Here is a 12,079-nt window from a genome sequence, read left to right on the forward strand (position 1 = left end):
TTACTAAAATTAAAATATGTATATTGACTCTGACAACAATACATAACTTCTAGTCAGTCTCATTCTCTCTAGTTTCCAAATTATTTGTTGTTTAGCTGTTACTGGTGGGGGGGGGGGTTTAAACTCTAGAATCTGTTTAAATTGAATTTCCTAGCTTGGTGTTAGTGTTCCTAGCTGTCCCACATTCTTCTAGCTCTTTAAATATTTTATATCTTTTCTGTGATATTTTAAATTATTTGTGCAGCAGTTTGAGTGCCTTGCTTGTACAAGAGGTAATATAAATAAATGTATGAATTGTTGTTTAGAAGTGAAGTTGCCAGAATATCTGACATGTTTAGTTGTATAAATGAAAAGGAAAATAGCTGCAGTTCCACAGAATACAAAAGGTACTATAGTTTTAATGTATCTTTGAGAGGGTATATACTGTGATGTAGGCCAAAACTTTCAAACTGGGGTGCCTGAAGTATATTTTTTTAAATGGTGCTGAGCACCTGTGTCTCCTATTGACTGAAATGCAAAATGTGGCTGTTCTGTACCTCTTAAAATCAGGCTACTTTTTATTAAGTTCCATAAATAGAAATTTAGATCCCTAACTTTAGGCACGCAGGTTTAAAAATATTGGCCATAGAACTATCATAGTCCACCTTTTGTCAAATTCACAGTTCTATATAGCATGTTGCATGCTATATATTTGTGTGATAGTAAATTTTAAACTTATTTACAAAGGTATCATACTATTCGTAATGTCATTATGATATTAAGTGTCACATAGTTCGTGTAGCTTAAGTATGAACACTGGACTTAAAAAGTACAATATATTAATTTTACTATTCTGAAACAATCCAATATGTTTGAGAACTATTTATAATGCAGAACAAAAACATTAACTGTGCATTGTTATAAGAAAAATGTAATCTAAAGAGGTTTTTTCCCCCCTATTAATTCTGGATTGTCTCATTTACTACATCAACCCTTTTAATTTACTGTGACTTATATTTTATGTCATATATACTGTCTGTCAAGGAAAACATATCTGAAGTTTTTTCAGAATTGTATTGTCTAATCTGTAAATAACTTCAGTGTGGGTGTGGCTTTTTGTTCTTGTTCTTGTTGTTGTTGCAGCAAGATAGGATGTGATTCTCCCCCTTCCTCCCCCCCCCATACTCCTAAACACTTTTTATTTTGTCTCTACATGGGTACATGTGCAGAAGGCTCTATCATAATTGCCATTCTATCCTCTTTGAAGTGGATGAAACTTGCAGAGACAGGAAGTGCAGGGAGGAAGGGGGAGCATTATCAGGGCAATAATTTTGTTAGCAATTGGTTCTGCTGACGTTTTTAGTTAGAGGTCACCAAAGCATAGTATTTAGTTTTGACTACTTTTGTGTGTCATTACCAAATATTTTTGTTTTGTTTTGAGAAAATGCTGATAAATTAGGGTATGCTCCTCCCTTTAAAAAATGGGGTTAAGAGGGGAAAAAATAGGAAAGTTTACATATATAAATAAAAATGGCTTAATGATACTGTAGAACAATCCATTAAGAGAAATGTTTGAAATCAGAACTTTTCAGTGGTGTGAATGCAAATATCAGTAATGTGCATGAGCAGCGGAAAGTGAAATTGCTAGTCTAACTTTGGTAATCAAGGTGAGTGGAATGCAGAAGGTTAATATCGGTCATGAAAAATTGTCGCTGTTTCAGTTTTAATATTGTAATCTAAGGAGTTACCAACAGTGGTTATGGTTAAAATATTTTGGCCACTTTTTTCAAAGCTGAGTGCTTAAAGTTCCTCTTCTAAATCCACGTTTAGCTCTTAAGCAGAAATAGGTGTCTACATGTAGATTTAGGAGCTAACATCATGAGCATCTAAGCTTGAAAATGTCTCTTGCTATATTTATTTTGCTGATGTCCTTTTCTTAAGCTGGGCTAGAATGTATGGTCCTGTCTCTTTGGTCGTAAGGAGTGGTGGTTGAATGGTGGTTATTTTCAAAAGTGCAGACTGTGTATACTTAATACAGTAATTTTTTTTTGGTATTTTGGCATAGTATACTGTAATTGTACAAACATTCATTATATGTAAATATGCTTTCATCAGCCTTATACTTGGGGATGCTTATCTTCTAATCACAGTTCATGAGATAGGGTAAATAAGGCACAAAGTACTTGCCAGCCGTAATAGCTGCAACTTATAAATACTTTAATCACACTGAATAGTCTGTTCAGAAATGTGTAAATTCTGAAAAATGTAAGTCCGGTCTTTCTTCTACCTTTTATAATAAGGCAGTAATGTTTATCACAGTTTTAAACCACTGTTTTAATATTGGTGACATATAAACTTGTAAGCAAGTTCCAAAATGGATGTGGTGTTTTTAAACTTATTTTTATTTCCTAGGGAGGAGCTTTACCTACAACATGGCCAGCAAACCCTGCTTCTGATGTGTTTAGCTTGCACCTTAGTGAGCTTCCAGGGGTTTTTCAATTGTGTTAAACCAACACTGTTGTGCTTATGTGATTGGAGAAAGAAACATTTTTATTTCCCAAGAGAGGGCCTGTATGGCTATAGTTTGTAAAGTCACTGATCCTAGAGTTGCTTTATGAATATAAACATTAGTTGTTTGTCACTTATGTTTTCATATATAACAAGCTTAAGGTAGCTTTTTTTAGCTAATACAAACAAATTCTAAAATGATGCAGTTGAGTTTAATTATAAGAATAATGCTTTGATGTTTCATTTTAATAAGATTTATAGGTTGTTTGATATAATATTTAAAAAGAATATGGGTACAGTAATTCAAAAGTCACCTATCTCTGTTTGAAAAATTAACTTTTTGGGGGAACTTAACAAACAAAAGAATATGTTTTGCCTTGCCTAAACCATTCCATCCTGATCGTAAAGTTATCCAGTTCTTTATAAAATCGTACTTTTTCATGCTGATGCCAGGTCCAGAACTGGCCTTTAGAAAGGCTTACTGCTACTCCAAAGTATATTTGACCACTGTTCCCTCTAAGCTGTGCGCATGTGCACGCACACACAGATCCTAACCCCTGCGCACATGGCGAAACACAACATGCACAAAAATTTGCACAGAAGCACAATAATTTGCACAGAATAAATTTTTTGTGCACATGGCCTGTCAAAAATTAGAGGGAACATTGTGACCCTATCAGGCCATTCAGTTTACCACCTTTCATCTTTCCCCTAACATTATTTTTAGCAGTCACTATTTTGAGAAAGTAATAGAGGTGAAGTCTATAAGGAAACTTTGGTCAGTACATTAATATTGGCTAACGGCGTGGGTTTTAATGAAGTTTTCTATACCAGAAAAAGCTCTAATACGTGTTGTTCAAATCTCTAGTATCCATACAAATCCTTCTCTTCTTTGGTCATCATAATAGAATCGTACAGTAAACCTGAGCAGTTGGTGTCTGAATTTGCTCAATAATAGCCAGCTTTGATCAGCCAGCTAGCCAGCCAGAAAAGTCAAGCTTTTACTTTATTTACTGGTGCTAATGGGAGTTTGTGGTACATAATTTTTGGCGGCACACTGTTTTGTTTTGTTTTGTAGAGAACATATTGCAAACTAAAAGGAATTCTATTAAACTGTAATCTTCAGTGCTATAGTTGTTAGACTTGAATTTACTTGAGGTGATCTTAATAGTTTTCTGGAAAAGGAGGATTATATCAAAGAGCATCCAGTTTCCAGATCTGGGTCCGTGTTAAGGCTAAAAATGAGTCTCTTCCCCTTTGCAAAAGCAGATTTTAAGAAAATTTCCAATATGCTGATGCTAGTTAAAGGTAAAATTATGAATCTGCTACTTACAATGATGCATACTAGTTCCGGGATTCTGAGTTTGCAAAAGACCCTTTGGAGCAAACATTTTAAGAACCTTGATACCATAGAGATGCTGTGCTTAGGAAGTTGACTTTGTAATAATAATTTGTGGTGAAGTTGCATCTACTCGCTTCTGTACTGTGGTGTGAAATGTAACTATGATCTAGAAGAGATTCTTGAACTGAAGAATTGGCTGGTCATACAGGCTTGCTCCTCCTGCTCCTTTGCACCTACCAAATTGCATTAAAAGAGGATAAAATATAAGATACTTTCTTAATTTACTTTTCCATATAAGGCATTGCTGGAATTACCACAGGGAAGGGAGAAGGTTGCACAATTGTGCAAGGAAGGCAGGTCCTGTGCAAGACATCTCTGTATTAATATATGGCTCATGCTATCTGAGTCTGAACTCCTAATCTAAATAGTGGAGGTGATTACAATGTCCAAGTATTATCTACATTAAAATGAGAATTATAGTTCTTTGAGTAATTGAACATGTCCATTCTGCTTCAGGTGTGGGCATGCCCAGTGCATCAAAGTAGGAGACTTTTTTCCTCTTAGTGGTACCTGTCCTCAGCTGCCTCATGCTGCTGTGCAGTGGTATAAATGTTGGCCCCCAATTCTCCTCAGTTCCCTCTGACTGCCCATGATCGGTAGTCGGTGTGTGTTGGCTTGCTTTGTAAGTGTTCTGTCTTTCCCAAGAAACTATGTAATATATATAATATAGTTAGTGTACGCCTCAATAGTTAGTTAGACCTTTAGTTATTTTGTTTAGTTTTGCTTAGATTGTCAGTTTGTGCTTGTTCTGACTACTGACCCTCAGTACTGAGGCATGCTCAGCCTCCTGGCTTTAAGCTTTTCATCTGCTGCAAGTCTATGCCAGCAAGTAGCTGTCATTCCAAATGCCGCATGAGGGTCACATCTAGGACCACCGTCAAATCTGTAGATATTTCAAATCCTGGATCAAAAAGGATAGGAAGGTGAGGCTTTGTCTCCTTCTCATGAGGCCACCTTGTGTCCACTGTCTGAACTGTCCCACTCAGGGCGGGCACCAAGTACTTCTACGCCAGTTAGGGCACATCGGAACATTGCAGCATTTCCACTTTTCCAGTAGCAAGGAAGAAGCACAGACAGCATGCCTCAAAGGAGCCAACCTCTTCCAAAAGATTGAGGTCCCCAGTACTGTGTACTGCCAAGCAAACTGGAGAGCAGGGCAGAGTATCCTCTGGGAAGAGGTGCTCCATGGTACTGACTTTGTCTCACTCAGGGTTTTTGACTCTAGCACCAGTGCCTGTATCATTGAGGCCTACACTCTCAGTGGTACTGACTCACTGAGTGCGGCGGCAGCAGGAGAACCTTTTGGTACTGATGACGCCAGAGGCATATGTTGCAGTGCAAGACCTGTTAAGTCTCTTGGTACCAGATTCTCCAGCAGCATAGGAGACAAGTTGTCCAGTACTGATTGATTCTCAGACTTTGTCGACATACCTACAAGTAAGGTCAAACCCTCAGCTCCGTGGCAGACTTCAGACTGTCTACTGCATCCTCGCCTGGTGCCTTCCGGAGGCAAAACCAGTATATTGTCACTGGTACTGACCTCTCTAGAATCACTCCATCGAACCTCAACACCTTATGGTACAGTGCATCTCTGGTAGGGTGACACTGATTCTTCCTCTGAGGCAGTGGTTTTCAATCTGTGGCCCAATCGGCACGGAGCTGTGGCCCATGTGACATCCTCAAGGTCATACAGGTGGTATTAGATGAGGCGCACGGTGGTAAATAGGTTGAGAACGACTGCTCTAAGGTCTGTTCCTATGCCCCTTGCTCCAGGGATAGAAGGCATCACTCACCTTCCTCCAGAGGATCCTACTCCTGATATCCAGCTGTGGTCCTATGGTGATCCAGAGACCCACATCCTTGCTCTGGTAGAGGCCTCCTTATGCAATCTTTTATAAGGACAAAGTTTACTTTGTCCACATCTGAAATTTGTGACTAAAGTAGTGTCAGAATTCCACCTCAACTAAGGAATATACTTATTGATTTTCTTTCCTAAACCCCATTCTCAAAAGGATGGAGAGACTCCATGCCTTGAATGTCAAAAGGGCATGAGCTTTTTACTTGGACAGAACCAGATTGTTGAGATCAGAGGTCCCCAAACTGTGAGGTATGCCCCTCCAGGGGATACAGAAGATGTTTGGGGTGGGGAGAGCATGACTGGGGCCTGGTCCAGCCCCCGCAGGGGTCGCTACCCAGCTCCGGTCTTGACCCTGGCTGTTGACCCCATGCCACGGACCCTAGCTAGCAGCCCTGGCTGTGGTTCCCCCCCCCCCCCCCCGGAGCCACAGCCCAGCTCTCAGGGGGATGGGACAGACGGGTAAGGGGGGGGCACAAGGTAAAAAGCTTGGGGACCACTGGTTTAGGTAGTCACCAGCTTTTCGTAGCAGTTGCAAACAGGATGAAGGGCCTTACAGTCTCAACACAGAGGAGCTTGTCATGGATTTCTTCCTGCATAGGTATGTGCTATGACATTGCCAACATAACCCTGCCAAGCAGGATGGTAGCGCACTTGGCAAGATCTCAAGCAACTTCTGCACCTTTTTTTAGCTCAAGAGCCAATAACAGACGGTTGTAGGGCTGCAGCTTGGTCATTGGTTCATACATTTACAACTCTTCATGACATCTCTCAGCATTCCAGAGATAATGTCAGGTTTGGACAAGAAGTCCTTCAGATCTTGTTCAGGTAGACCCGCCTCTGGTTTGAACTGGTTGTGAGTCACCTGAAGTGGAATGGACATGTTCAATCATTCGAAGAAAAAACTGTTACTAACTTGTTCTGTAACTGTTGTTCTTGGAGATGTATTGCACATGTCCATTCTCTGACCATCCTCCTTCCCCTCTATATAGGAGTGTCTCGGGTAAGAAGGAACTGAGCGAAGTCAGGTTGCACCCTTTTGTACCGTCAGCAAAGGGTGAATATGCCCACCCAACAGATACTGCTAGGGGGAAAATTTCCGACTCTGGTGCACTGTGTGCATATACCTAAAGAGGAATGGATATACAATGCATCTCAAAGAACGATAATTACAGAACAGGTTAGTAATCATTTTTTAAAATTGTTTCTTGGGCTGTTCTGAAAAGGTGTGATCTTTGAGATGCAAACATAGCTTATTACTCTTTGCCTTGTGTAACATATCTGTGCTCAAAAGCCATGTGACTTGAATCTGAGCAGTTGTCATTTGTGACTTGGAATCCCTCATTGCAGACCACAAGTGTTTCTCCTCTCAGTAAAGCATGTGACAGCTAGGAATTTACTACTTCGTTTTGTTTGTCTGATATTTGAAACAGAATAGCAGAATGTCTTTTTAAGTGAATATTGGTTGAAATAATCCATGATGATTAATATAAAACCAGAAGTAAAATAGATGTACTTCCTGTTATCCACTTGTGTTTTTAGATCCTTAGTTAAAAGGTCAAGAATTTAACTTTTATAAAACTAGACAGCAGCCTCTTGAAGGGCTACTGTATTTTTATTTTTGTTGGGTATGATGTCATTTTCCAATTATATAGCCTAATCTTTATTAGTGTATAAACAAAATCATTTGATTTTTCAGGTTGGCAAAAGAGAAAGTTATGTATGAAAAAGAAGCAAAACAGCAAGAAGAAAAAATTGAAAGAATGAAAGCAGAAGCAAGTGATGATTATGGAATTAAAAAGCAGGTAAGTTCTAAAATATTTTAAAAATATATTTAAAGCATTATAACTTATAAAGGAAATTTTGAAAGTGACTCTTAATGAAAGAATCTCTCACAGCTTTTTCCAAGCTCCGCTGATAGCAACATTATACTAAAAGTTATCTTAAATATAAAAAGGGCAGTATACAAATGTACACAATTCTTTGCGTTTTTTAAATATGTTGCTCTTTCCAGAACTGTTGACTCATAAGGAGCTCAATCCTGCAGGGTACTGAGTGTTCATGTGAAATGATGAGCCTCCTCATCTTTGAGTTGAAGGTGCTCCATACCTTGCAGGAATGCTCAGGATGGAGCCTGAGGAGGGTTTTCTTACCTTCTGCTTTCTGAATAATTTAGGTAAACCAATGGCATGTGTACACTGTACCAATGCAGCTGCGCCACTGTCAGATCACTTGTGTAGCCTCTCTACGCTGACGGAAGAGAAGTCTGCCGTCGACATAATAAACCACCTAACCAAGTGGTGATAGCTATGTTGGCCTATGAATTAAGGGCTCCCCCCCCCCCCTTTTTTTTTTTTTTTTGGTCCTATGAATTAAGGCCGGCTGATTTGTTTTGTTTTAAAATGTGGAATTTTTTCTGCTTGCTTTTCCTATTATTTCTAAAGTAATACAGAGTTTGGGTTTTTTTGGGAGTCCCTGGGATAGTCAATATGGACTGATCTTTCTCAGCTTCTAACTGAATGTGTTGAATTGTTAACAGTTTTTTTTTTTTTCTCCCAAGCATTTTAGTTGTTTGCTTTTTTTTCAATAGATATTCACACACACAAAACCCCTCAACCTTTAAACAGTCTGAATTAAAATCACTTTCAGTCTTAATCAGGCTTCACTTGCATTGTCTCTGGTGTTCTAAAATAACAGTTCTCCAGTTATCCTTTGTCTTCCTGGACAAATGGAAGAATAAATGAGACCTTGAGTGTATAATGTAACAAAAAACTAGCAGAAAAAAAATTTAAAAACCAACAAAATCTCCCTTCTCACTGCCTTTATTAATCATAAATGGCACAAGCCCAACTCTGTGTGGTTTTTCTCCTTTCCAGGTTATTTAAAAGAAATATTTAGAATTTGGAGGGTATTGCACCATTTACTCATACCTCCTTACAGAAGTATAATCTCGCTGCCTCTGATCACTGATTGTGGTTTTTAGGCTCTACTGAAATAGAAATGAGAATAATTTCTTTAAAGATTCATTGACACTAATTGGAACTAGTGAATGCAATCCCGATGCTCAGTGTCCCAATTCATCAGATTATTAGAGAGCATCAAGGAATTTCCTCTCCTACTCTTAGGAAATTGTCATAATTGACAATAGCCTTTTGAAGCTCTTGCAGTAAAGAGAATGGTAAAGCAGTACTTTGAGGATGTCTTCTGAGGAACCAGTGACAACAGTTTTTAAATGGATTGCCTCCATTCGCTCTGTGGGTATGTCTGCACAGCTTCTGGGAGCGAGTCTTGCAGCCTGGGTCAACAGACTTGTGCTTGAGGAACTTAGGCTAGCGTGCTAAAAATACTGTGGAGACATTGCTTTGATGATGGGGATTGAGCTCTGAAGCCCACTCTGCCTCCAGGGTTTCAGAACCTGAGCTCCAGCCCAAGCCCTAAAATCCATGTTGCTCTTTTTCACTCATTAGTATGATGAGCCCAAATAAGACGGGCCTTTTGATCAAGGCTGCAAGACTTGCACCCAGAAGCTGTGTAGACATAACTTTTAAGGGTCTTGGTACACTATGAAAATGGCTGCAATTTGATTCCTCAGATGACATCTTCACACAGCTGCTTTAGTGTTCTTTTTTGGTATATACTTGCTGCTCTGACAATTTCCAGAGTGCAAGGAATTTTTAAGTTCTGAAAGACTAGGATGCTGAGCTGAGTGTGCTTGCTTGTTCCACTAGTCCCTTAATTTCAACATACTTCTAGTAGTGGAAAACTTGTTCCAGAATATATGTGGGATGGGATTTACATATTTAAAAAGACTTTGAGAAAATTCTATTTAGTTATCGTTATTAAGAATTGGAATTAACTATTTAACTATGATAAATTTGAGAATTTAGCTCTGTCTTTAATATTTATACATAAGCTTCTGTATCTTTGTGATGGTAGAATAGCATTACAGATATAGTTTAGATACTAGATAAAGTTGTGTGAAGTAAAACCAATGTTTTAGCTAGTCTATAGTATATTAACTGGGGTAGGAAATCCAGTTCTGGGAACTCTGATCGGGTAATATAATATAATAATTATCACTAATTTTTTAAGGGAGAAACTGGAATAGAGGAAAGCCACTTACTAGTAAAGCCATTTGCTAGTAAATATTTTAGCTGTGACTTTGCAATGAAACACAGATTATCTAATAATGCACATGAGTGCCTGAAGAAATGCTGAATTGACAGATCAGGAGACTGAGACGCTAATCCTGGGCTGTGCTCCATCACTTTGCACCAACCCACCAGCATCAAATGGATATAAACATGGTGGATCTGGAGCCTGTAGGATCTCCCCCTGTAGGGAACAATATTTAGGGGATTGTGTGCCTCCTTAGTGTTTCCTGTCATCCTTCTTTTGGCTGCTGGTGGAGGAAGTATGGTTTGGGGCTTCCTCTGAAGCCTTGTTATCCGTAGCTCCAGTAGCAACCCTTTGGGGTTGTTGGCAGCTGGTGTAAATTACAGTAGCCTTCAGATTGCTGTCCTGCAGCCGGGCACTAGATCCGTGAAGTGTTGCCCCAGGATTATGGGAGCACAAAGGGCCACTTTGCACGCAGTGCACCTCAGCCAAGGTTCTGGGCCTGAAGTCCTTGTTTATATGCCATTGGTACATCCTAAGCAATGGCACTGCAAACTACCTCCTAATGGGCTCAATCAGCATACCTCAGCTATGAATTATCAACCCTTGTCCTCTTCACTGCGTACATGCAGGGATATTAGTTGTAACACCTTTAGTGATATGGACATCCATCTACTAACTAATTAGGCTGATGTCCTCAACTCACTTCACATAGGGTCCCCAAAAGGCATAATATATTAACAGTTCTAGCTCACTCCTTACCTGAATGGGCTGTGAATTGACACACTGTTTCAGAAGTGAAAAGCTCCATATCTTCATCCATCCCCAGTCCCCTTTGGGGAAAAAAAATTGAAATTCTATCTACTCCTTTAAAGATGGTTTTGTTTTTATCATCATATTTTGCTATATTCTTTTTTTCTCAAGAAAATACAGATGCAGGTTAGAGTTTGAAGATTTTCCACCAGTTTAAATAAAGAATTGTTCCTGACCCAAATCATACTGCCAGAAAAATGTGATAAACCAAGAGGGAAAACTGAGAAAATACTATGAAATAAAGGAAGGCTTGTATAATTTTTATGCTTCAAGCATCCAAGTCACCATATCCTAAGCCAAAATATGTTTGCCTAATAGCTTTTTCCAAAAGCAGATTTCATACTAATTTTTTTTTTAATTGATTGAGTTTTCCTACCTTGGGTGTAGGGGTCTGGACTAGATGACCTATTGAGGTCCCTTTCAGTCCTACACTTCTGATTCCCCCAAGATTTATATGAGTTTAAGATTATCATTAGGCAGGAAAATGTTACAACTCGGAATTAGTTTATCAAGTGTAAACTACAAATGAAATCTTTGCAAAATGCCACAAAAAATCTTGTCCATTCTAGCAAAACAGCACAATGGACTCCTGTGCTTTTTTTTTTTTTTTTTTAAAGGAATTAAAAACTATAGTAGTTCTTTGAGTGGTTGCCCATGATCATTACACTGTAAGTGTCTGTGCACTCTAGTGTACAGTTGTCGAAGAGTTTTCACTTAGTGGTCCCCATTCGGGAGGCATAAGTGCCCTCTGCTGCCTTGTGCACAGTCATAAAGGGTCAAGCTGCCCCTCACACCACTCAGTTCCTTCCTATTGCCTGTGACAGTTGTTCGAGCTCCCTTTCCTTGTTTCCGCAAGTCTTTAGTCAAGCATTTAAACAGTGCTCATTGTAGTCCTGTATAGTTAGTGTAATTCAGGGGTCGCAACCTTTCAGAAGTGGTGTGCCGAGTCTTCATTTATTCACTTTAATTTAAGGTTTCGTGTGCCAATAATACATTTTAACGTTTTTTAGAAGGTCTCTCTCTGTTATATATATATATATATATATATAAAACTATTACTATAACTAACTAAACTATTGTCTTATGTAAACAAGGTTTTCAAAATGTTTAAGAAGCTTCATTTAAAATTAAATTAAAATGCTGATGTTACGCTGCCGGCCCGCTCAGCCCGTTGCTGGCCTGGGGTTCCGTTCACCTAGGCCGGCTGCGGGCTGAGTGGGGCCTGCGGCCGGGACCCCGGCTGGCAAGGGGCTGGCAACCAGAACCCCAGACTGTCAGTGGGCTGAGCGGGGCTCAGCCCACTGTCAGTCTGGGGTTCCGTCCGCCGGCTCCTGCCAGACAGGGTTCCGGCTGCCAGCCCCGCTCAGCCCGCTGCTGGTCTGGACTCTCAGCCCTGTCCACGTAGA

General features: G+C 39.5%; 1 protein-coding gene across 3 annotated transcripts in view; it reads left to right on the forward strand.

The window, feature by feature from the left end:
* The window catches only part of TBCA (tubulin folding cofactor A), a 65,417-nt gene that overhangs the window by 26,535 nt on the left and 26,803 nt on the right, over window positions 1–12,079 (forward strand). For all 3 annotated transcript variants that reach the window (XM_038403465.2, XM_043514823.1, XM_038403466.2), the window contains exon 2: window positions 7,444–7,549. In XM_038403465.2, the coding sequence (XP_038259393.1) occupies window positions 7,444–7,549 (106 nt within the window). The remainder of the gene's footprint in view (window positions 1–7,443; window positions 7,550–12,079) is intronic.

The sequence above is a fragment of the Dermochelys coriacea genome, chromosome 5, assembly GCF_009764565.3.
Source record: "Dermochelys coriacea isolate rDerCor1 chromosome 5, rDerCor1.pri.v4, whole genome shotgun sequence".
NCBI classification, from domain to species: Eukaryota; Metazoa; Chordata; order Testudines; family Dermochelyidae; genus Dermochelys; species Dermochelys coriacea.